General features: G+C 44.0%; 3 protein-coding genes and 1 long non-coding RNA gene across 7 annotated transcripts; 2 read left to right on the top strand and 2 right to left on the bottom strand.

Annotated features, from left to right (window-relative positions):
• Nucleotides 1-9,190: 9,190 nt before the first annotated feature.
• Nucleotides 9,191-11,145, top strand: LOC123146955 (uncharacterized). Its single transcript, XM_044566212.1, has 2 exons — nt 9,191-10,355; nt 10,495-11,145. The coding sequence occupies exons 1-2, from the start codon at nt 9,693-9,695 to the stop codon at nt 11,143-11,145; spliced, it is 1,314 nt and encodes a 437-aa protein (XP_044422147.1). The 5' UTR covers nt 9,191-9,692.
• A 3,986-nt stretch (nt 11,146-15,131) lies between these two features.
• On the top strand, nt 15,132-17,360 carry LOC123146956 (uncharacterized). Its single transcript, XR_006472997.1, has 4 exons — nt 15,132-15,533; nt 16,045-16,103; nt 16,537-16,679; nt 16,768-17,360. It is a non-coding gene; the product is annotated as an uncharacterized lncRNA (long non-coding RNA).
• Nucleotides 17,361-18,012: 652 nt separating this feature from the next.
• On the bottom strand, nt 18,013-21,690 carry LOC123152659 (uncharacterized). Of its 4 annotated transcripts, XR_006476288.1 has the most exons (6): nt 21,314-21,690; nt 21,211-21,277; nt 20,359-20,458; nt 19,790-19,848; nt 19,214-19,356; nt 18,013-19,125 (listed from the first exon to the last, which is right to left on the bottom strand). XR_006476288.1 is itself a non-coding variant. In XM_044572153.1 (4 exons), exons 1-4 carry the CDS (start codon nt 21,531-21,533, stop codon nt 19,305-19,307), a joined length of 534 nt encoding a protein of 177 aa, XP_044428088.1. In that variant the 5' UTR covers nt 21,534-21,690; the 3' UTR covers nt 18,525-19,304. The 4 variants fall into 4 exon arrangements, 1 of the variants encoding a protein (XP_044428088.1); XR_006476286.1 differs by having other exon boundaries at nt 18,525-19,125; nt 21,211-21,690; XR_006476287.1 differs by having other exon boundaries at nt 18,525-19,125; nt 19,221-19,356; nt 21,211-21,690.
• Nucleotides 21,691-22,459: 769 nt separating this feature from the next.
• LOC123152660 (uncharacterized) lies at nt 22,460-25,239 on the bottom strand. The gene is made up of 5 exons (XM_044572154.1): nt 24,896-25,239; nt 24,042-24,141; nt 23,476-23,530; nt 22,900-23,042; nt 22,460-22,811 (listed from the first exon to the last, which is right to left on the bottom strand). Exons 1-4 carry the CDS (start codon nt 25,162-25,164, stop codon nt 23,029-23,031), a joined length of 438 nt encoding a protein of 145 aa, XP_044428089.1. The 5' UTR covers nt 25,165-25,239; the 3' UTR covers nt 22,460-22,811; nt 22,900-23,028.
• Nucleotides 25,240-25,528: the final 289 nt, after the last annotated feature.

Here is a 25,528-nt window from a genome sequence, read left to right as displayed (position 1 = left end):
TTTGAAAAAGCAGCAACATGAGAGCCGCCGTCAAGCCCGGACCGAAGCCGAACCGGCTGCTGTTCTTCAACAAACTCCCCAAAAACGCCAGAATGAGGTTTATTTCTTTGTCTTCAACTTTCTGTTAATGGATGTCCTTCCTTGTATTACTTACTTTGCTTTATCTTTGTAGGAGGTATCTCGTTCTCCTGGCAACTCATCTCAAACCCAGTTTCCGGCCTTCAAGACTGCCCCTGGGTAAGGAAAAATCCTTTGTCTTCTGTGTTTTTCAAATTGTCTCTTTATATTGATAGTCCTATAATCTTTCACTTAGTGGCCAAGCTAAGTCTAAAAAGGCCAAGGTGACTAAACCGGCGGAAGACCCGCGAGTCCTTGCTCCTGAACTGGCAAGGCCACCTTCTCCTCCATCAATTGAAACTCCGGAAGACCTGCCTGTCAATGCAGAAGCAAATCCTCCTGAGCCGTCGGTTGACGATACCATCATTAACCCTTCCACAACTGAACCGTCGAGCTCGGCCAACCCACCATCACCATCTGCACAAGACGTTTTGATCACCGGGAGCCGTTTTGTTGAATTGGGGAATCCAACCATGCTGGATCGCCACACGACAAAACAAGAAGCATTGGAGAGGCAGAAAGTGTGCTTTGACGTTGCACATTATGATCATCTGAATGCCAACGATATTTTATCCGGCTATCTCAGTCATGTGCACTCCAGTCGCAACTCAGAGATCGAAATGGTCAAACAGCTGCAGCTGAAATATGAGGTACGTTCTTCCGGCTTATCTGTATTCTGCCAGCCCCCAAGTCTTCAGATTATGAGAGAACCGGAATGATCTGTAGACTTTATTATATAGGCCAAGACCTTTACCTTTGAAATTTTTCTTGAATTCAATAAAATAGAACAAAGCTTCACCTGTAGTCCCCAAGGGCCGGTTCATTTTGATCATAAATGAGACGGTACTTTAAATTGTCTTGTACCGTATTCAAAGAACTTCATAATCCGGCTTAACCTTGAGAAACTTGCTGAATAGCATACATTAGCCCCCAAGTGCCAAGTGTTGTTACTTTGTAAAGTACTTGGGACTTAAAGTATGTCTTTAGAGTCATAAGAAATTGTTTTGGCATACATTAGCCCCCAAGTGTCAAGTGGTTTTTTGTAAAGTACTTGAGACTTGAATCTTGATTTTTGAACCTTAAGCGAAATCTTGACTCATCTGGGTATGTTTTTTCTTTGCAGAATGCCTTATCTGAACTGAGCTCGCAATTGACTGATGCCAAGACCCGGCTAGCAGGTCAGGAGGCAGAAATCAAATCTGGTAACTCCAAATTGCAAATAAGTCTCTCTGAGATGGAAAATTTAAAGACCAGCTTCACCGCCAAGAAGAAAACCTGGGCAGAGGAAAAAACGCTTCTGACACAACGCGCCGAGAAGGCCGAAGCAGTCCTTGAAGAGGTTTCAACAGAGCTAAACGGTTTAAAGGGCCGGGTGTCTCAAATGGTAGCCGCCATATTTGGAAATCCATCTGTCTTTAATCTTGTGTACTTTTTGCTGATCTGGAATATAAGCCGTCAGCTGACTTTGTTTATAAAATATGTGCAGGCCCACGAAGCAAGAATCTGAGCCAAGATCATGTGATTAAGCTGAAGGCAGTGTATACCTTAATGGAGCAACTGTATATTGGTGCACAACGGGCACTTGCTGCCATCTCTCCGGCCAATCAAGGACCCAACCATCTCAACGACGTCTTGAAGAAACTATCAATCCTACCCGCCAGGTTTCAAGAAGTGAAGCGCTCCTGTGCGAGAGCCGGAGCTTTGACTACCCTGAGTCGCTCCAAGGCTTGGGTGCCAGACCCAGACCCGGCGGACGTGGCCAGAGGATATCCCACCGTGAAGGAAGACGGATCTCCCTTTGAGCAGGATGACTTCATGGCTTGTGTGCGCGGAGTCCGACCTCAGGCGACTATTCTTGGAGATGAAACCAACATCGATAAGTATCAGCCGGGTTTTGATGTTGAAAATAAGAAGATGGAAACTCCCTCATACAAGGTGACAGATTTAATCCCGCTTGTTCATGAAAATACATTTGCCCCGGAAGTTGACCCGGCCGGCCTCATTGACGAAGAAGCAGAATTTGTCGCCGTGAATGGTTTTGACTGGTCAAAACCCAGCTTCTAGTTAACAGAGGGCGGTGAACTGGCGAGGGAGGAGCAATAACCATCTTCATGGGCTTATAAAATCCTTGTGATAGTTTAGCTGTGAAAACACTGAATGCCTTGCCTATGCCATCGTGCATAAAACACAGTGTGTGATTCTGTATTTCCTGATGCATCATATTTTATGATTGTTTCTGCAATACTTCAGCTCTGTTCCTATAGACACAAAAGGAAAAAAAATTGGCTTGGCGGCTTAGCACCGAACAGGTTAGAACACCCGGCTTATAGCCAATATGTTTACCATAGTAGACAACAGAAACAGACATAAAGAGAAAACAAGGCTGACAATAACCCTTTGATTAATATAGCAGGCAATTACTTGTAAATAAAAGTCATAGTTGTACCTTTGATCTTCAGACCACCAGTTTAAATAACCCAGGTAATGAAGTTGATAACTCCATCTTTTTGAGAAGTCAATACTTCTGAATACTTAATGATCATCATACCTTGGTGGCTTTGTTGTCAAATAGTCCAGTCGGCGGAGAAGACCATGCTAATTATTTGTGAAATTGAGATAACAAAGAACTAAAAAGCAAAAAACAGGTAATAAGTATAATTTAACCTTGTATTTAAAGGTTGGGGGTTTCTGATTCGAATACGATCAGTGAACTGGACCAAAGGGGTTAAGCTAAGGTTCGAATATGACCATATAGCCCCCAGTGGCTTTGGCGTTGCGCCGATCAAGAGGGTACCGACAGCTATGTTCTCTTTGGTTCGAATACGACCTATGTTTGAACAGGAAGCCCCCAAATGACCTTGAGAGGTTTTTAACGACCCTGATTTGAATATGATCCAAGTCGGACCCAAAAAGGGGTTAAGCTATGATTCAGATACGATCAAGAAGCCCCCTAGTGAGTTTGGCTTTGAGCCGATCAAGAGGGTTACAACAGCTATGTTCTCTGGTTCGAATACGACCTATGTTTGAATAGGAAGCCCCCAAGTGACCATGATAGTTGTAGCTAGATTCGAATACGATCATAAGCCGGACCAAAAAAGGTTAGACTTGATTCAAATATGATCAGCTCCTTAATAGTCACTTGAAAATAAGAAATAACAAAGATGCATAGTCTTTGAAAAGAAAAGAGACCGATGGTCCTGCTTTATTACTTATCATGGTATATACAATGTTAAAGTATATACATGATGAGAGCCGGTTGCTCAGGTGTAGTATGGCCGAAGTTGAGCAATGTTCCACGGCCGGCGGGTCTCCTCCTCCGACTTACGTGGGTCTTTGTGCTCTCGAACGTCAATGAGGTAATATGACCCGTTGTTTAAGTTCTTGCTGACCACAAAGGGTCCTTCCCAAGGTGGGGATAACTTGTGTGCATCTGACAGATCCTGGATGAGCCGGAGCACCAGGTCGCCTTCCTGAAATGTCCTGGACTTAACCTGGCGGGTGTGATAACGGCATAAATCATGTTGATAAATTGTTGATCAAGCTGCTGCTAAGTCTCTTTCTTCATCTAACAAGTCGAGTGCATCCTGTCTGGCTTGTTCATTATTGGCTTCAACATAAGCTGCCACACGGGGAGAGTCATGACGAATGTCACTGGGCAACACTGCTTCTTCTCCATACACCATGAAGAAACGTGTGTAACCTGTAGACATGTTAGGTGTGGTGTTGATACTCCACATCACCGAGGGTAATTCCTCTACCCAACAACCCGGCGTTCGCTGTAAAGGAACCATAAGCCGGGGTTTGAGACCTTTTAAAATTTCCTGATTTGCTCTCTCAGCTTGACCATTGGATTGAGGATGAGCTATAGAAGAAACATCAAGCCGAATATGATCACATTGACAAAACTCCTCCATTGCCCTTTGGGACAAATTAGTGCCATTGTCAGTGATAATGCTGTGTGGAAAACCAAAACGGAAGATCACCTTTTTCATGAACTAAACCGCCGTGGCCGCATCACACTTACTCACCGGCACTGCCTCAACCCACTTTGTGAATTTATCAACTGCCACTAGAAGATGTGTCCTTTTATCCTTAGACCTTTTGAAAGGTCCCACCATGTCAAGCCCCCAGACCGCAAACGGCCAAGTGATTGGAATCATCCGGAGTTCTTGAGCCGGCACATGTGCTCGTCGTGCGAACTTTTGACATCCATCACATCTACTGACCAGATCCTCAGCATCAGCGTGAGCCGTCAATCAGTAAAAACTGTGACGAAAAGCCTTGGCCACCAGAGATTTTGACCCGGCATGATGACCACAATCGCCTTCATGGATCTCATGAAGTATTTCTTGGCCTTCTTCAGGGGAAACACACCGCTGAAACTCTCCAAAGACGCTGCGATGGTATAGTTCTCCATCAGAAATCGTCATTGACTTAGACCGTCGGGTTATCTGTCGAGCCAGGGTCTCATCCGCTGGCAACTCTCCCCGGGTCATGTAAGCCAATAACGACACTGTCCAATCTGGGATGACATGAAGAGCCGCCACCAACTGCGTCTCCGGGTCAAGAACGGCTAGATCTTCTCCCGTGGGTAACTTGACAGACGGGTTATGCAAAACATCCAAAAAGGTGTTAGGTGGCACCGGCTTACGCTGAGGTCCCAACCGGCTTAGAGGATCAGCCACTTCGTTCTTCCTACGGTCGATGTGCTCCACCTGATATCCTTTAAAATGTCCTGCAACAGCATCAACTTCGTGGTGATAAGCCGCCATGAGAGGGTCTTTGGAATCCCAGTTGCCTGATACCTATTGAGCCACTAAATCTGAGTCGCCAAGACATCTGACCCGGCTCAGACTCATCTCTTTGGCCACTCGAAGACCATGGAGTAAGGCTTCGTACTCTGCTGTGTTGTTAGTGCAAGAAAACATCAGCCGTAACACATAACAAAATTTGTCACCTCGAGGGGAGGTTAAAACAACTCCAGCCCCCGAGCCTTCCAACTGTCTGGACCCATCAAAATGAATAGTCCAATATGTGTTGTCTGGTTTGTCTTCTGGCATCTGCATGTCTGTCTAGTCATTAATAAAGTCAACCAGTGCTTGAGATTTGATTGCAGTACATGGTACATACTTCAACCCATGAGACCCAAGCTCAATGGCCCACTTGGCGACTCGTCCAGTGGCTTCTCTGTTTTGAATGATGTCTCCCAAAGGAGCAGAGCTAACCACAGTGATTGGATGACCCTGAAAATAATGTTTAAGCTTTCGGCTCGCCATGAACACCCCATATAAAAGATTTCCAAAGAGCAGGGATCTTAGCGATGGAAGGAGATGGGATCAGAAAGCACATAATCATGGATAACTTCATCAACATATATGGTTCATACCATACATCAGAACTATCTATTAATGCATCAGTATCAATAAAGGGGGTTGTGGAGTGTATTGCAGCAAGCTAGCTTTGACTCTTGGCTAACATGTACTACGACTACAGTAGTTGAATAAGGTGAGAGAGCACACACGAGTCCAACTAGCTAGTAACCACAACGATACACCACTATGGATTCTCACTCCTCTCCCTACCAGAAGGCCGCCCATAGCACAAACACTTATGTTGACTTTTTTTAAGTAACCATTAAAGTTGTCTATGATCCACACACATTTGATGAACCAGAGACTAACGCCTAAGATTCACTTGACGAACATTGTTAGTCCTCTACATGTATATTGTCATCAACATCAAAACATGATGTAAGGGCATGATTGCACTTTCACCAGCGCGCTGAGCGCACGTCGTCCACGTCTCCCACCCCCAACCCCCGGGACTTCATGACCTCCTTGCGCCGCGAGGGGTCCGTCAACCGGCTTAAATAGCCGGGCGAGCCCCAAAACGCCGAGCTCCTCTAAAAAAGGGTTGTCCTACTGACGCCCCTGTGGGCATGTCTCCGCCATTGCCCAGTCAGAAAGGCCGTCCCTAGTCGCCCGTTTAGGCATGATTCGGGACGGTCCTAGTAGGGCCCGACGGTTGGGGGGCTTTTTTACACAAATTATAACCTTCGGCTGGTTCGGTGGGCATTTTCTTTTCATATATAGATTTCAAACGAAAATTGGATGGTATGGACGACCATTTTCTAATGTTTTCCAACAAATTTCAAATGGACAATTTTGGACATAATTTGAACATAATTCATATTTTATAATTTTTTACAAAGATTGGAACGAATTTTGAACTAAAACTTTTTTAAAACAACTAATCTACTCATCGTCACTTGCGTCTTCCAGCATGACAAAGTCGAGCTCACCGCCATCGTCGTCACCCGGGCCATCGTCGTCATCGTCGTCGCTGCTACCCACGCCGAGGAAGTTGAGGTTGTTGTCTTCCTCGCCGTCGTCGCTGCCTTCATGGACAGGCGGAGGGCCTTGTTCCACCCCGGCATGTCATCTGGGTCGCGAGGCGCGTGAGGCGGAACCCACCCCTGAGCCGCCGCGGACTCGCAGATCGCCTAGAAGAGGTCGAACATGTCATCGGGGTTGCTTGCCTCTCTGAGTGCCACCAGGTTGGGTGGGATCTCCGGCGTGGGTTCACGACAACCGCGGGCGCAACATGAGGCGGGGCAGGGGAGGATGGACATGTCGCGCCACACCAGCCCGGCGGCTCGCAAGTTCCTGTCGACGAGCCTCTACAATGACCTCGTCAAAGCTCTTCCCCACCCAGAATTCACACTGGCCATGCGTGTCGCACCGGCCGTCGTGACGCTACCGCTGCTCATCGCGGGGGACGGCGGATCCCTCGACCGCGTAGCCGCTGCCGTTAATGTGTGCTAGCCCGACGGCAGGCGGGCGGCACGAGGATGTCATACCGTGCCCGTTCTTCTGCCTGATCCAGCGTCAGCGATGAGGGGTGGGACCCCGCCGGAAGTGTAGTAGTCGGATGTCTTACTCAGACTACCCACAGTGGGAGTAACATAGGTGCTAACATCACACTTATCTAAGCAAAATAGATGATGTGGCATGTAATTAATGAAGAAAAAGAGGCATGTGGTAACATAGCTAGTTACTGTAACATCACACATATTAAGAAAAAATGAGTCTACAACCTAATAAATGAAGTGATGCATGACACAACACATATGTTACTACTCACTGTGGAGGTAGTAACATAGACTAGTAACATATGCATGTTACTACTCTAAGTTACTCCCCACTGTGACTAGTCTTAGATTGTGCAATGGGAATTTTGGGGGTTTGGTAGTGTATCCTGATGAATGATATCATAGTTTTCTGGCCTTCTTTTTGTATGTACAACGCTCTAGGCTTTGGTGAGTACTATGGTCTGCACTGGTCTTGGTGATGCATTCCTAGCATTGCTGGGTGACATACAAGTTTCAGAGGGTGCTTGGATACAAGGGACTATTTTTAGTCTGACTAAAAATAGTCTCTTTTAGAGGCTAAAGTTCCAAGCACCCCTGACTAAAAAGAGGCTAGGACTAGTCTTGAGGCTAAAATCTTTTAGTCATGGGAAACCTACTAAAATATGTATTAGCTCTCTCTCTCCTCATTTAATTCCTCTCCTTAGTTCTGGATTGGAGGGTTTGGAGGATAATAAATGCTCAATAACTAGATTTTAGTCTCTTTAGTATTTGGATCCAAGCATGGATGAGACTAGCAAGTTTTAGTCCCACTACTTTTAGTCATGGGACTAAAACGTATCCAAGCATGCTCTCAGGCCACTTGACTGTTAACTCCATTCTGACTTGGAGACATGACGTGAATCGTGCATTGGTGAATCGGCAGCATCCCGCAGGTGGTGCCATGGCCGGAAGTATATAGCAAAAAACTATCACATCACAGGCTAGGGCTATAAAAAACTATCACTTTTCTTAATCTTTCAAAAACCTACCACAAAATTGATTGGTTGTTTCAAAAAACACTAACGGTTGAGCAGTTAAGTTTTAGACTAGATTATGATAGCTCGGACCCACTCGTCAGGTTGATCGTTAGGTTTAAACGTTAAGTTGACTGTTGATAGGTTATGACAGGTGGGACCCAAATATCTTTAAAGAAGCAGTCAGGTCCCTGTTATATTTTTTAAAAAGCAATCGGGTCCCTGTAAAAAAATACAAAAAGCAATCGGGTCCTCGCCACCGAGCTCATCGCCGCTCCTCTGGGCGTTGCTTTGGCCGTGGATGTGGCGGCCATGGCCAATGGCAAGCAGCAGCTGCTTGCATCTGGAAACCACCCATCCTCCTTATTCACATCGCCGCCGCTAACTGCTCGCATGAGCGAGCACGATGCCCCGCGCCATCAGCACCTACCACGAGTCCCGTTGACGGCCAGCGAGCTAGGCCCACCTCGAGTGTTGCTGCCCTGGCCACTTGCTGTGAGGAGCTCCTCCCGCACCTCCGTCAGTCTCCCGTCCAGCGCCTACTACTGCCGCCGCCCGGATCCGCTCGATCGCGGCCTAAAAGCCGTCACGCCGCCGTGTCTCGTCGGAATCCAGCGTTGTGCACAGGGTGCGGACCGCAACTTCGGTCTCCGCCGCCGTCGCTGCTCACCGTTGTTGCCTGTTGCTGCCGCTGCGGCTGCCTACGGCTGCTGCTCACTGCTGCGTCGGCAGCCCCACCATGGTCAACCATGGACGCGTATTGCGGTCGTGGGCAGCCTGATCTGGTCGGGGCTTGAGCCGGCGAGCTCATCCTCCCCTCCTAATGGCCTCAAGTGCACCTCCTCCCCCACCATGCCTCCCCTCCCGACGGCCATTGATGGGCAAAGAAGCTGACTTGGGGGCCCACTTGTCATAACGTTAGAGTTAACGGTCAACCTAACATGTGGGCCCGCCCTGTCATAATCCGGATCAAATTTTAATCATCGAGCTATTAGTGTTTTTTGGAACAGTCAACCAATTTTATGGTAAATTTTTAAAAGATTAAAAAAGTGATAGTGTTTTGTAACCCTAGCCTGTAATGTGGTAGTTTTTTTTGCTATATACTCCATGACCGGCGTTAATTGCACACGCAGTTGGAGCATTCTGAAAAGACATGGCGTGAATCGTGCATCGGTGAGGACAGGGGCCAACAATTTCTCTCTGTGCTGAATCTGCTTGCGGCTGTTAACAATGTCCGTGAAGGTAAATTATACAGTATTATCGCCCATAAGGTCCGAGGGCATGGTTCAAATAAATGCACCCGGAAAAGAAATAGGAAGGACTTGTAATACTCAAAATCAAGAATCACAATTAGCACGGCATCTATCCTCTACATTTTCAGCACCGCATCATGATCAGATTGACGGAAATTTCCAGAAAATGAAAGCAAGCGGGAGCTGCAAGTTTCAGATAACTGACGGGAAACTGAACTGGGGACATAGTCGGATTCAGAAAAAAGGAAATCTTACGCGTCCTCCATCGCGTAGTGCAGCGGCTTTAAATATCAGCAAAGACCACCTGCGCGTACCACAACACCTTCCCGATCCCGCAGACAAACCTCTCCCAAATCCCAGTCGCGCGCCCTCGATCGACATCACCCTTTCCTAGCTGCAGTAGAACCCTAGCAGCAGATCGGGCAGCCGCCGGCCGGGATGGAGGGGCTCGACGTCGACGACATCTTCCACCACTACCGGCTGAGCCCTACGGAAGTGGACGCCGTCACCTACTACCTGCCACGCCTCCTCTCCGGCGAGACGCTGCATGCCGTCGACAAGCTCATCCACCGCGTCGAAATCTCCGGCTGCGAGCCCAAGGATCTGGCCGCCCGGTACGCGCCCGTGCCGCAGGCCGTGAGCAGCGGCGACCGGTTCTTCTTTACCACGTGCAAGAGCAAGAACGGGAGCAAGCTCCAGAGCGTGCGCGGCGCCGGCGGCGGCACATGGACCATACAGAAGACCACGGAGATTTGCCACGCGGGAGTCAAGGTCGGCGAGGTCAAGAACCTGTCCTTCAAGAAGAAGGGCAAGTCCACGGGCTGGGTCATGGAGGAATACCGGTGCCTGCTGCCGGAGGCCACCGTCTCCGACGGGGTGAAGGTGTTCTGCAAGATGCACTTGACTCAGCATGCTCCTGACGCGGCCCGCCAGGAATCGGAAGCATACAAGCTTCAGCAACAGCAACCAGAGGCCGTGACCCCGAGCACGCACGCGCAGAAGAGGCCAGCGCCGGCTGCCGCCGCCGATCCTCATCCTCCGCGCCCCAAGAAGAGGATGCGCGGTGCTGTCCCCGTCCCGGCACCTGCCACACCGTCGTTCACCGCTGCAGCACCGGATTTCTTGCCGGATGAGTCCGTACCTGAAGCTGACGACGACATGGACCGGTTCTGTTGCACAATCGATGAGCTTCTCGGGTTACAAGTGGAGGAAGATCTCCCGGTCGGAGCTACTAACAGCAATGATGTATGATGAGGCAGCCAGAGCAATGCATGGCCCGCTGGCTCACACCAACTTCCCTGTTCAGTATGCACAAGCATCATGCGAGTCCACTACAACATCCAGCCGCTCCGACGTTGCTCAAGCTCCTGAGATTTCCTCCCAGTCAGATGTGCTGGAGTCCACCCAATCACAAGAGGCTGGCTCAAGCATTGCAAGGAGCACAACTGAAAAGGATGTCTTTGAGCCATTGGGGCCTATTTCCGATTTGCCGGATTGGGAGGAATATGGTTTTGATCTTGAAGAACTAATGAGAATGATGGAAGACGATCCAATTGAAGTTGAGCCAATCACTGGAGCCAACTCTCGCGTGGAGATGGGCCAACAGGAACCTCTGTACCTGGATGCCTTGGACCAAGGCGTGCTGCAGTCCGATTACCCTGCCTTCCATGATGCTGACAAGGAGAAGAGGTACAATGCCGCGTCGGATCTTGACGCTCCATCGCTTCAGGGACAGGACCACTTGTTCAAACCGCGGCCGTGCTCCTTCGATCCATTTGAAGAAGCGTGGAAGGCCGAAGAGGCGCTCGAGAAGGAGAAGAGGTGCAATGCCGCGGCCAATCTTCATGCTGGAGGGCATAGCAACTTCTTCTCGCCTGCAAGCGTCTACTAAGTCCGATGTTGATTTTTTTTTCAAAGTGTATACGAGGATACTCACTGGCTGATGTATTAGTTCGTCCATGTACGATCGCCACGGATGTACCTCTGAGCAATTTGCTCCACTTGTTCATGCAAGCTACTAAAACTGTTGTTGTTCTTCTTGCTCCTGTGATGGATTTTCTGAACCTTGCATTCACTGCTGCACCAGTACTAATTCTGCTCTGTTTCCTGTGATGGAACATGTTAAAACTGCTCTTATCTTTTTGTATTAGGCTATAAGATAAGCAGTTATGATCTAGGCAACCACAGATAAGTCGTAGGAGTAACTATGTTTGTAAATCAAAACAGTTTCACTGCTCTTGATAATCTGCAGAACAACTACAAGTTCATAGGTTGCAGAGCAGATTCAAGATGTGGCAAAAAAAAATTGTTCTGTCTATTTACAGTGTGGAGTAAACAGTTATTATAGTGTCAATGTTGATGATTTACAGTGTGGAGTAGTCATATTTTCCTTGAAATCTAAGTGCAATTTGTCTGTCTTGTTGCCAACTGAATTTACAGTATGTAAGTGGTATCTAAATCCTGCAGTATTTATGTTCATGACTTGCTGAACTATGTTGTCTTTTTTAACAGTGCCTTGTTCTAAATAGTTGTATTTTAGCTCCATAGTTCTGTGTAATTTGTTCCTTGATTTTCTGTCATCTCTGAATTTTGCTGTTCCTGTGCTTGCTACTCCTTAATTCACACATGCACAGGAGGTACAAGAGGTTAAATTGAATCTAACCCTCCAATGCTATATATTTTGAACTCCTTTCTGAATTCCCTTTTGTTATTTTTAACTCAAACAAGTACCCAGATTTATAAAGATCTAGTGAGCATTGCCAATGCTGGAGAGGGAGTGATCTGAATAGGTATATGTCAATATGTGACTGGTCTTCATTAATTTTTCTCTCTAACCCTTTTTTACAGTACAAATGATAATGAATGATATTTTCGGACTCTGCACTTGTTGATCATTTAAGTCTGAACTTTTCTGTTAGTTTCGGATTTCTTTTGTAGTTTCATTGACAATGCATGAATCCCATAATTTAGTTGTATTTTTTACTGGGCCGATGGCGGAAGTTGTGGGGCGTCGGTCGGTCTACAATGTTGTGGGCAGCAAGGCAGGCGTGCCTACTGGAGAGGCGGTAGAATGGAGGAAAGAAGGAACTGGTCACAATCCTTATTTTGTAGCTTGCCAGTTGAAACAAATACAGACCTCAAAGCAGCAACTGGCGCATGTCCATGTCTGAAGTCTGAACCTCCTTTCAGGAATGCTACACTGAATGGAGTTTGAGTTTCAGCTTCTTATCCCATTATTAGTCTAGAGCTCTAGGCCCATTAGACTCCTCAAATGCAGAATTCAGGTCAGGCAAGCGGACATGATTATTGCTAAAAGTTTAGACCATCATGTATTCATGTGTATGGTCAGTTGTTCGGTTTTGGTGTGGTTCCTTGTTCTTAGTTCGACTACTGGAATTATCTTTAGGATGCAAAATCTTGTTATATTTGAAAGTCATATATAGATGGTACTATGTGCTTACGCATTTAGAAACTATTAAGTATTTGTTACCTGAATTGTTATATTATTTTGCGTTACTTTTTTCGCAAATACGCGAAAGCTTGCGTGTCATTCCATTGATAGAAGGAGTCGAAAGGGGTACAAGGGTAGCCACAGATGTACCTCTGAGCAATTTGCTCCACTTGTTCATGCAAGCTAAAACTGTTGCTCTACTTCTTGCTCTGTGAGCTTGCAACGCTACTTCTGCTCTGTCTCCTGTGAGTATAATCTTGTTTTCCGTGTCTTGGACTGGAATATGCCATTTGTTCATAAGCATACTATAGGTGCAGTTCTGATCTCATGGAGAATTTGTAAGTTATGTGTCATTTGCTACCATCTAGTTTTATGAACATATCTCCTCCTTTAATATACGATACACACACTCGTGCGTATTCTAGAAAGTTTTATGAACATATATCTAGTTGACAGTGAACAATAACGTACTAAAAAGCAAAGGTTGATGCAGAATCACCATGAAGTAATACTAAAAAGCAAAGGTTGATGCAGAATCAGCATGAAGTAATCTAGTATTGCATACTACATCATGTGGATTGATTTACATTGAGAAAAAGAAGGATTTAGACTGTTACTGACACTACATCAGGCTACCCTAAGCGTTTAGTCGAGTAATACACATCACTATTTTCTGTAGCTGTGTTCTCCACGCCACGACGCACTACAGTTTGTTTTCATGAGTTGCTCAGGCCACTAGTGAGCCACCCCTATTTTTGTCAACCTAGTGAGCTTTGCATTCCTTGTGCAACTGGCCATAATTGTAGTTACATCTTGTTGTGGTGTCATGCTAGTTACTTGGCGTATTACGTCGCAGTAGTTATCATATGAAAAACTTCTTTGTCGGCGCTGACAAAACTGCTGAGCTATTTAATCCTCGTATCTTTGTGATTTATGCATCTGCTGTTCATCTGGTAACTGTCCTCTGATACATCAATATCAAGAAATGCCCCCAGTATCTGAACCATCAAGCTACCGGCTGAAAAGAAAAACAAGAGTCGATACTCTCGCTGTGGGAACTACTCCCTCCTGTAGGAAATCTAAGACGTTAAAGATAGATCAGTATTCTGCAAGCGAATGGCCAGCTGACAAATAAAACCCGCTCCACAGTGCTCATGGCCATTCTATGGAACATCTGGAAATGACACAATGCAATGGTATTTCGAGCCGAGCACCAAGGCCTTCACTCCATCGCCGGGGTGGCTGCAAACGACCTCCACCTTTGGTTTACATTAATGTTGTCAAGTTGTGGTTTAGCAATAGGCATAATTTCCTATCAAGTTATTTCTTTTGAATATACCGTTGTTTTTAAGCTTGAAAATTTCTATGTGCAGTGAAATTGTATCTAACACTTGTATGTAAAGGATAAATGTAAAACATGTTAGATAACTCTTGGTGTAAATTGGGATTTTGCATCATTTGACATCTAAGGGGGTTTTAAAGGGTTTGAATTGGTACTTAAGTGCTTCATAAAACCAAATTTTATTGACAAAGACAAACATTTTCAAGCACTTCGGGTTTGAAATATGACTTGTGGCATTTGGCATCCTAAAGCCTTGATTGGAATGTCGTTTCCAGCGCTTTTTACGCTTGTAAAATACACAGACCGCGATCCGTCGTTTTGATTCTCAGCTGGAATTAGCACACGACCGGTAAGATACACTTGTAAAACAAATACAGGTGTATAAAAATAAACCGATTCGAAGCAGGATCTAAGTGGTTGCTAAAACCTAATTTTATCAACACAAACAAATATTTTCAAAGCATTCATGGTTTTAAATACTCCCTCCATTTACTTATACTACAAGGCCACATGAAATATACATTTTGCATCCATATAAGGCCACTAACAGTAACCGAGGCAAAATTTGATGATGTTTTCTTATACTAGCAACTTGTTTAATATTTGCATGCATACAGTCATAATGACACTCAGCTACTTCCTCCACTCAGCTTTCTTGCATGTATGTGATGTATTAATAGTCCCAGTAAATAAGAAGAAAAGTTAAGTTGCAAGACATGTATTGAAGTTTATCTTGGTACATGTAATTTAAATTTGTGGCCTTGTATATAAAAATGGAGGGAGTAGGACTTTGTGCCATTTGGTGCAACGGGTTTTAAATTTGCTAACATATGTGCTTGCCCACAACTAAACCAATTAAACTATACAATTTTTTTCAATGTGCACAGATTCAATGAGTCGCTGCGTCATTTGGCGCAGCGGGTTCACTAGTTAAGCAAATAATTGGGTGTGTGTCCTCGCTTGCGCCTACGGCAATACTAGGAAAAGGGCTATAACTAATATGGACATTAATGGCGCACATGTATGTGGTGCGCCAGTGTCCTCATTACTAATGGCGCACCAGACAAACGGTGCGTCATTACTAGCAAATTTTATTTATTTTTATTTTTCCAAAACTATTAATGGCGCATCAGGGCATAGTGCGCCATTAATAGTTTTAACTAGTAATGACGCACCACACGCTCGATGCGCCACTACTGACAATTTTTTTTATTTTTTTTTCCAAAAGTAGTAATGGCGCACTTGGGCGAAGTGCTCCATTACTAGCTCAAACTAGTAATGGCGCACCACACCCACGGTGCGCCACTACTGAGAATTAGTTTTATGCTATTCTTAAGATAAGATTTGAAGTGATGACACCAGCCTTATCCTTTGTGAATTTATTAGGCAAATGAGGATTGAAATTCTGCCAAGAAATCTCAGAGTAGAAGATGTTTGCAAGGGACTTGGGAGACGAGGCAATGCTGCACAGGCGAGAAAATGGCAAGTATGTTGTACTCACGGTTAGGCACAGAAGAATATATTGTTACCATAAGCTGGATGAGAAAATATACCTTGTTAATTAGTTTTTGATCCTTCAAACATGGCCAGCGTCCTTACCATTCGAGCTCCGTGACTGGGAGTTTCCCTTGGTGTATTTAACGTACCACTTAACAATAATTAAACCAATTGCTCGTAATATGATTAAGGCATGTGATTAATCTGTTTGGCTGAATTTATTCACAGGGAAAATCATCAGGTTGTGAGCAGATGTCTAAATGATCTGTTTCCATTGCACATATGTCAATAAGCAATACAAATTAGCGACCTTTTAAATTAAGGGCGCTATCCTTTCTTCTGGTCAATTACCTAGTGTTAATGTCTTATCTTGTATGTACAACATGTTATTCTCTGTTCAGCTCACTGGCATGACCAATGTTAATTATTCAGTACGCTAATGAAATTCAAAAATAAAAAAGCATGTTATATGATTAATTTAATTTTCTTGTTTCATGCAGTTTGGAGAAATTCGTGGTTACCACCAGTCTCGAGTTAGATTTATTTCAATTGCAACCAGGTACACGTACACTGGACCCTCTTCCTGGCTGTCTCTCTAAACTGTTTTTGTTGAACTAGCATAAACCTAACTTTTGATAGTAAAGATGTGTTTCCGCCCAATTCATACAGTAAGCCACGATAGTTACTTGGTATCGGTCATCAATTAGTCAATCTCATTCTTCCCTTACTATTGATTTGTATTGGCTTAACTACCGAAAACAAAAATTTCCCTTTTACCCCTAATAGTGGTCGATTTGCTCCTTCCAGGGAGGTCTATATTTGGCTAACTGTCTATCGGCTAGAGAAGTAGTGTCAATCAGTGAATATTTTTATTCTTATGCCTTATCTGAATATAGCTTTAGAAATTCTTAACATGGAATACATAATATACTTTATCTGTATGTGGTTAATCCTAATTTTTAAACATAATTCTATTTGTTAAATGTTGGCAGGCAGAGTGTTGTGAATTTGAATTTGGGTGTGCATGATCTTACTAGCTTCTAATTCTACGGAGCCATACGGATGATGGTGTGTTTGCTCTCACACATTTATTCAAAGGATCATTGTGATGAATGATACCAATTCTAGGTTGCTGGTAATGCATTTTCACACCATCCGTATGCTTGTGGTAGTCAATATGATACATGAGCATTAATCCGTGGATTTCGTTTTGGTTTTGACAGGAACTTGCATCCAATCCTTCTATTCCCAACTGATGAGTTTATAGGTTGCAGTGTTTGTGGTGGTCTCCTCCTGATGGAGCTCAGTATATGCCCTTCTTGTTTACCTAAAAATCTCTTCTCTCCTAAGATCTTGTAGGAATCTTTCTTTTTTCCTTAAGAAGCATGCTACCAATGGACGCCAGATGTTCCAGCACCGAAAAGTTGGTGACCATGCTTGGGTGTTTCAGAATTCATATGAAAAGCATTTATTTTTTACTTTCAGGGATTGCTCCATCTTGCAGTTTCTAATATGGCTGGACAATTACGATTTCACATATATCTGAAAAACCACAGCCCATCTGTGTTCTATAAACGTTGGTGTGGTCTTATGTGCACCAAGAATTCTGTCATTAACATAAGGTATTTTACACCCGCACTGCAAACTGTTGATAAATCTGATGTGTTGCTTGCACTGAGAATTCTTACATTTGCGTAAGGTATTTTACACTGGCGTTGTGAACTCATTGACAATTAGCATTCATCAGCTAAGCACACCTCGATGTACGCAGCCTGTATATTAACATGTCTTTAGAAATGAGTATATCCAGTGTTTCTTCTCCTTACCTGTCACATGCCATAGCTGTGCGAGGATGTCGTCGGCCGTGTATTGGGTGATGGTGCGGTTGTTCTGCCGTCGGCTACTCTCCACCGGAGGAAGCACGTACGCAAGCATGTAATGGTCATTTCTTTTTGTAATTAGCATGTAATGGTCATTAGGTAGCACACGATGATCAATCCATACAGGATGCTATTAATCTGGAGTTTAACCATCTTTTAAACAGAACGTGATACCATAGTAGATTTGCTAGTTAATGATAAATAATTGCTGGACATACGTTCGTATAGTGCAACCCAATAGCACGTCTGCACAGTGCAGTTAAGGCTTACTCTTACGTGGCCACTCTTTGGTTTTCTTACAGCCCGGAGGTGCGCACACGATGACCACGCCGTAAGTTTACACCGTCAACCTTTTGATTTTACGGTGGCAGTGGCAGTGGTTGTGGCGCGTGGGTTCCTTTTCAGCCGTAATCTTACCCCACATGCTTTCCTTTCTTACGCTCTAGTGCTCTACAACCTGGCCGTGGGAGATGGGTGGGGTGAGGAATAAGAATTCCTCGCCTAGGGTGACGAATAGCGCGAAACCCTAGCACGAAACCCTGGGCGAGGAATTCTTAGTCCTCACCCCACCCATCTCCCATGGCCAGGTTGTAGAGCACTAGAGCGTAAGAAAGGAAAGCATGTGGGGTAAGATTACGGCTGAAAAGGAACCCACGCGCCACAACCACTGCCACTGCCACCGTAAAATCAAAAGGTTGACGGTGTAAACTTACGGCGTGGTCATCGTGTGCGCACCTACGGACTGTAAGAAAACCGAAGAGTGGCCACGTAAGAGTAAGCCTTAACTGCACTGTGCAGACGTGCTATTGGGTTGCACTATACGAACGTATGTCCAGCAATTATTTATCATTAACTAGCAAATCTACTATGGTATCACGTTCTGTTTAAAAGATTGTTAAACTCCAGATTAATAGCATCCTGTATGGATCGATCATCGTGTGCTACCCAATGACCATTACATGCTAATTACAAAAAGAAATGACCATTACATGCTTGCGTACGTGCTTCCTCCGGTGGAGAGTAGCCAGCGGCAGAACAACCGCACCATCACCCAATACACGGCCGACGACATCTGCGCACAGCTATGGCATGTGACAGGTAAGGAGAAGAAACACTGAATATACTTCTTTGTGAAGACCTGTTAATATATAGGCTGCGTACATCAAGGTGTGCTTAGCTGATGAATGCTAATCGTCAATGAGTTCACAACGCCAGTGTAAAATACCTTACGCAAATGTAAGAATTCTCAGAGCAAGCAACACATCAGATTTATCAACAGTTTGCAGTGCAGGTGTAAAATAGCTTATGTTAATGACAGAATTCTTGGTGCACATAAGACCACACCAACGTTTATAGAACACATATGGGCTGTGGCTTTTCAGATATATGTGAAATCGTAATTGTCCAGCCATATTAGAAACTGCAAGATGGAGCAATCCCTGAAAGTAAAAAATAAATGCTTTTCATATGAATTCTGAAACACCCAAGCATGGTCACCAACTTTTCGGTGCTGGAACATCTGGCGTCCATTGGTAGCATGCTTCTTAAGGAAAAAAGAAAGATTCCTACAAGATCTTAGGAGAGAAGAGATTTTTAGGTAAACAAGAAGGACATATACTGAGCTCCATCAGGAGGAGACCACCACAAACACTGCAACCTATAAACTCACCAGTTGGGAATAGAAGCATTGGATGCAAGTTCCTGTCAAAACCAAAACGAAATCCACGGATTAATGCTCCTGTATCATATTGACTACCACAAGCATACGGATGGTGTGAAAATGCGTTACCAGCAACCTAGAATTGGTATCATTCATCACAATGATCCTTTGAATAAATGTGTGAGAGCAAACACACCATCATCCGTATGGCTCAGTAGAATTAGAAGCTAGTAAGATCATGCACACCCAAATTCAAATTCACAACACTCTGCCTGCCAAAATTTAACAAATAGAATTATGTTTAAAAATTAGGATTAACCACATACAGATAAAGTATATTATGTATTCCATGTTAAGAATTTCTAAAGCTATATTCAGATAAGGCATAAGAATAAAAATATTCACTGATTGACACTACTTCTCTAGCCGATAGACAGTTAGCCAAATATAGACCTCCCTGGAAGGAGCAAATCGACCACTATTAGGGGTAAAAGGGAAATTTTTGTCTTCGGTAGTTAAGCCAATACAAATCAATAGTAAGGGAAGAATGAGATTGACTAATTGATGACCGGTACCAAGTAACTATCGTGGCTTATTGTATGAATTGGGCGGAAACACATCTTTACTATCAAAAGTTAGGTTTATGCTAGTTCAACAAAAACAGTTTAGAGAGACAGCCAGGAAGAGGGTCCAGTGTACGTGTACCTGGTTGCAATTGAAATAAATCTAACTCGAGACTGCTGGTAACCACGAATTTCTCCAAACTGCATGAAACAAGAAAATTAAATTAATCATATAACATGCTTTTTTATTTTTGAATTTCATTAGCGTACTGAATAATTAACATTGGTCATGCCAGTGAGCTGAACAGAGAATAACATGTTGTACACACAAGATAAGACATTAACACTAGGTAATTGACCAGAAGAAAGGATAGCGCCCTTAATTTAAAGGGTCGCTAATTTGTATTGCTTATTGACATATGTGCAATGGAAACAGATCATTTAGACATCTGCTCACAACCTGATGATTTTCCCTATGAATAAATTCAGCCAAACAGATTAATCACATGCCTTAATCATATTACGAGCAACTGGTTTAATTATTGTTAAGTGGTACGTAAATACACCAAGGGGAACTCCCAGTCACGGAGCTCGAATGGTAAGGACGCTGGCCATGTTTGAAGGATCAAAAACTAATTAACAAGGTATATTTTCTCATCCAGCTTATGGTGACAATATATTCTTCTGTGCCTAACCGTGAGTACAACGTACTTGCCATTTTCTCGCCTGCGCAGCATTCCCTCGTCTTCCAAGTCCCTTGCAAACATCTTCTGCTCTAAGATTTCTTGGCAGAATTTCAATCCTCATTTGCCTAATAAATTCACAAAGGATAAGGCTGGTGTCATCACTTCGAATCTTGTCTTAAGAATAGCATAAAACTAAATTTCGTGTAAACAAAATCCCGCTCTGATTTGAAGCTCGTAAGTTTGTGCATATTTCCACTAACAAATTCATGGAGATATAGTATTGTCACCTAGGTACTGGCTGGTTCTTTATGTACAGCATTACTAACATTCAGAAGCATCATTCATAGCTACAAGGTTGCGAATTCGTGCAATTTTTTGAAGGTGAATTTTACAGAAAAGCAAAATTGCAGAGCGAATTCACATGCCCCATGAGAAACAAAAATCGATCTCAACTGGATCGTAGTTTGATGCTGTAGTGTTGTTCATCCTTATCCACAGTTTGATACAACTCACATGGCCTCCCCCCTCCCCTCCGGCATTTGATTTGAAGGGGATTGCAGGGCTTTGTGAGGGATTAAATCCCATGTAAGTCAAAATACTCCCAATCCCCTTCAAACCCGTCCAATCCCCTTGGAGAAGGGATTAACTGAACAAGCCTTCCTTGAATTGATCCTGCCTTCGGACGCCCGTCTACACCATAACCCTCTTCCTTGCAGGTACTACACAAGCTCTCAGTATTTCTTTTATTTCATTCCTTGGTCTCCCTTCCTCTTCCCTTGCCCCCCACCCCCACCCCCTCCCAAAAACCAGTAACCCTGACCTAGAAATTCAGAAATTAATGGAGGATGAGAGAGGAATAATAGGAGAGACTTCTTACCGGCGGGAGGACCGCCAATTGTGGAGAGGGGCGTCGGAGAAGTCCGTTGTCGCAGCCGAGCTTGCGCCGGACCTTTGCAGCGCCCACGTCGCCTCCAAATCGCTGCCGCGTGAGAGAGGGAAAGGGAAATACTCCACACACGAGAGAGGTAGCCATCGCCTCTTGGTCGTCCCTCCGGCGTCGTCGCTGCTGCCGCCTCCGCAATGGCGAGATAGGAAGGGTCCGATGGAGAGAGGAACGCCGATGAGTGATAAGAAAACTGCTCGCATGTTTTTTAGTATGATGGAGTGGGCTAGCTCATAGGACCATCCAACAGTTTCCATCACGTAAAATTACATCGGTGGAATGTGATTTTAGGTGACCATCACTTGACTCGATCGACGGGGGTGAAGAATTACTTATTCTTCACCCTGGCTTACTAATAGAGTTTCGCGCTATTCGTCACCCTGGGCGAGGAATTCTTATTCCTCACCCCACCCATCTCCCATGGCTAGGTTGTAGTGCACTAGAGCGTAAGAAAGGAAAACATGTGGGGTAAGATTACGGCTAAAAGGAACCCACACACCACAACCACTGCCACCGTAAAATCAAAAGGTTGACGGTGTAAACTTACGGCGTGGTCATCATGTGCGCACCTCCGGACTGTAAGAAAACCGAAGAGTGGCCACGTAAGAGTAAGCCTTAATTGCACTGTGCAGACGCGCTATTGGGTTGCACTATACGAACGTATGTCCATCAATTATTTATCATTAACTAGCAAATCTACTATAGTATCACGTTCTGTTTAAAAGATTGCGAAAGTCCAGATTAATAGCATCCTATATGGATCGATCATCGTGTGCTACCCAATGACCATTACATGCTAATTACAAAAAGAAATGACCATTACATGCTTGCGTACGTGCTTCCTCCTGTGGAGAGTAGCCGGCGGCAGAACAACCGCACCATCACCCAATACACGGCCGACGACATCCTCGCACAGCTGTGGCATGTGACAGGTAAGGAGAAGAAACACTGGATATACTCCTTTCTGAAGACCTGTTAATATACAAGCTGCGTACATCAAGGTGTGCTTAGCTGACGAATGCTAATCGTCAATGAGTTCACAACGCCAGTGTAAAATACCTTACGCAAATGTAAGAATTCTCAGTGCAAACAACACATCAGATTTATCAACAGTTTGCAGTGCGGGTGTAAAATACCTTATGTTAATGACAGAATTCTTGGTGCACATAAGACCACACCAACGTTTATAGAACACAGATGGGCTGTGGTTTTTCAGATATATGTGAAATCGTAATTGTCCAGCCGTATTATAAACTGCAAGATGGAGCAATCCCTGAAAGTAAAAAATAAATGCTTTTTATATGAAGTCTGAAACACCCAAGCATGGTCACCAACTTTTCGGTGCTGGAACATCTGACGTCCATTGGTAGCATGCTTCTTAAGGAAAAAAGAAAGATTCCTACAAGATCTTAGGAGAGAAGAGATTTTTAGGTAAACAAGAAGGGCATATACTGAACTCCATCAGGAGGAGACCACCACAAACACTGCAACCTATAAACTCACCAGTTGGGAATAGAAGGATTGGATGCAAGTTCCTGTCAAAACCAAAACGAAATCCACGGATTAATGCTCCTGTATCATATTGACTACCACAAGCATACGGATGGTGTGAAAATGCATTACCAGCAACCTAGAATTGGTATCATTCATCACAATGATCCTTTGAATAAATGTGTGAGAGCAAACACACCATCATCCGTATGGCTCAGTAGAATTAGAAGCTAGTAAGATCATGTACACCCAAATTCAAATTCACAACACTCTGCCTGCCAACATTTAACAAATAGAATTATGTTTAAAAATTAGGATTAACCACATACAGATAAAGTATATTATGTATTCAATGTTAAGAATTTCTAAAGCTATATTCAGATAAGGCATAAGAATAAAATTATTCACTGATTGACACTACTTCTCTAGCCGATAGACAGTTAGCCAAATATAGACCTCCCTGGAAGGAGCAAATCGACCACTATTAGGGGTAAAAGGGAAATTTTTGTTTTCGGTAGTTAAGCCAATACAAATCAATAGTAGGGGAAGAATGAGATTGACTAATTGATGACCGGTACCAAGTAACTATCGTGGCTTACTGTATGAATTGGGCGGAAACACATCTTTACTATCAAAAGTTAGGTTTCTGCTAGTTCAACAAAAACAGTTTAGAGAGACAGCCAGGAAGAGGGTCCAATGTACGTGTACCTGGTTGCAATTGAAATAAATCTAACTCGAGACCGGTGGTAACCACGAATCCAAACTGCATGTAACAAGAAAATTAAATTAATCATATAACATGCTTTTTTTATTTTTGAATTTCATTAGCGTACTGAATAATTAACATTGGTCATGCCAGTGAGCTGAACAGAGAATAACATGTTGTACACACAAGATAAGACATTAACACTAGGTAATTGACCAGAAGAAAGGATAGCGCCCTTAATTTAAAGGGTCGCTAATTTGTATTGCTTATTGACATATGTGCAATGGAAACAGATCATTTAGACATCTGCTCACAACCTGATGATTTTCCCTGTGAATAAATTCAGCCAAACAGATTAATCACATGCCTTAATCATATTACGAGCAACTGGTTTAATTATTGTTAAGTGGTACGTAAATACACCAAGGGGAACTCCCAGTCACGGAGCTCGAATGGTAAGGACGCTGGCCATGTTTGAAGGATCAAAAACTAATTAACAAGGTATATTTTCTCATCCAGCTTATGGTGACAATATATTCTTCTGTGCCTAACCGTGAGTACAACGTACTTGCCATTTTCTCGCCTGCGCAGCATTGCCTCGTCTCCCAAGTCCCTTGCAAACATCTTCTGCTCTGAGATTTCTTGGCAGAATTTCAATCCTCATTTGCCTAATAAATTCACAAAGGATAAGGCTGGTGTCATCACTTCGAATCTTATCTTAAGAATAGCATAAAACTAAATTTCGTGTAAACAAAATCCCGCTCTGATTTGAAGCTCGTAAGTTTGTGCATATTTCCACTAACAAATTCATGGAGAAATAGTATTGTCACCTAGGTACTGGCTGGTTCTTTATGTACAACATTACTAACATTCAGAGGCATCATTCATAGCTACAAGGTTGCGAATTCGTGCAATTTTTTGAAGGTGAATTTTACAGAAAAGCAAAATTGCAGAGAGAATTCACATGCCCCATGAGAAACAAAGATCGATCTCAACTGGATCGAAGTTTGATGTTGTAGTGTTGTTCATCCTTCTCCACAGTTTGATACAACTCACATGGCCTCCCCCTCCCCTCCGGCATTTGATTTGAAGGGGATTGCAGGGCTTTGTGAGGGATTAAATCCCATGTAAGTCAAAATACTCACAATCCCCTTCAAACCCGTCCAATCCCCTTGGAGAAGGGATTAACTGAACAAGCCTTCCTTGAATTGATCTTGCCTTCGGACACCCGTATACACCACAACCCTCTTCCTTGCAGGTACTACACAAGCTCTCAGTATTTCTTTTATTTCATTCCTTGGGCTCCCTTCCTCTTCCCTTGCCCCCAACCCCCACCCCCTCCCAAAAACCAGTAACCCTGACCTAGAAATTCAGAAATTAATAGAGGATGAGAGAGGAATAATAGGAGGAGAGACTTCTTACCGGCGAGAGGACCGCCAATTGTGGAGAGGGGCGTCGGAGAAGTCCGTTGTCGCAGCCGAGCTTGCGCCGGACCTTTGCAGCGCCCACGTCGCCTCCAAATCGCTTCCACATGAGAGAGGGAAAGGGAAATACTCCACACGCGAGGGAGGTAGCCATCGCCTCCTGGTCGTCCCTCCGGCGTCGTCGCTGCCGCCGCCTCCGCAATAGCGAGATAGGAAGGGTCCGGTGGATAGAGGAACGCCGACGAGTGATAAGAAAACTGCTCGCATGTTTTTTTAGTATGATGGAGTGGGCTAGCTCATAGGACCAGCCAACAGTTTCCATCACGTAAAATTACATCGGTGGAATGTGATTTTAGGTGACCATCACTCGACTCGATCGGCCGGGGTGAAGAATTACTTATTCTTCACCCTGGCTTACAAATATATATATATATATATATATATATATATATATATATATATTTGTAAAACTAGTAATGGCGCATCCCTAGCAGGTGCGCCATTAGTAACCAGGGTTATTAATGGTGTATTTGTAGGGGGTGCCCCATAGATTCACCCAAATTAAGTGGTTAAATTATCTTTTTTGATAGGTAAGTAAGGGGAAAGCTTTCTTTATGTTGTAGATCTACTT

This window comes from Triticum aestivum, chromosome 7A (assembly GCF_018294505.1).
Source record: "Triticum aestivum cultivar Chinese Spring chromosome 7A, IWGSC CS RefSeq v2.1, whole genome shotgun sequence".
NCBI lineage: Eukaryota > Viridiplantae > Streptophyta > Magnoliopsida > Poales > Poaceae > Triticum > Triticum aestivum.
Note: the sequence above shows the minus strand (reverse complement) of the source record. Positions and strands in the feature narration are given on the sequence as shown.

Excerpts from the sequence above, each read along its gene's own strand:
- LOC123146955 (XM_044566212.1), top strand. The coding sequence starts at position 9,693 with ATGGAGGGGCTCGACGTCGACGACATCTTCCACCACTACCGGCTGAGC. Across the intron at positions 10,356-10,494 it reads CACCTGCCACACCGTCGTTC|ATGATGTATGATGAGGCAGC; the intron begins ACCGCTGCAGCA and ends CTACTAACAGCA.
- LOC123152659 (XM_044572153.1), bottom strand. The coding sequence starts at position 21,533 with ATGGAAACTGTTGGATGGTCCTATGAGCTAGCCCACTCCATCATACTA. Across the intron at positions 20,459-21,210 it reads AATTGGCGGTCCTCCCGCCG|GCAAATGAGGATTGAAATTC; the intron begins GTAAGAAGTCTC and ends TGAATTTATTAG. Across the intron at positions 19,357-19,789 it reads TTTATTTCAATTGCAACCAG|GCAGAGTGTTGTGAATTTGA; the intron begins GTACACGTACAC and ends AAATTTTGGCAG.
- LOC123152660 (XM_044572154.1), bottom strand. The coding sequence starts at position 25,164 with ATGCGAGCAGTTTTCTTATCACTCGTCGGCGTTCCTCTATCCACCGGA. Across the intron at positions 24,142-24,895 it reads AATTGGCGGTCCTCTCGCCG|GCAAATGAGGATTGAAATTC; the intron begins GTAAGAAGTCTC and ends TGAATTTATTAG. Across the intron at positions 23,531-24,041 it reads CGCAGGCGAGAAAATGGCAA|TTTGGATTCGTGGTTACCAC; the intron begins GTACGTTGTACT and ends TGTTACATGCAG.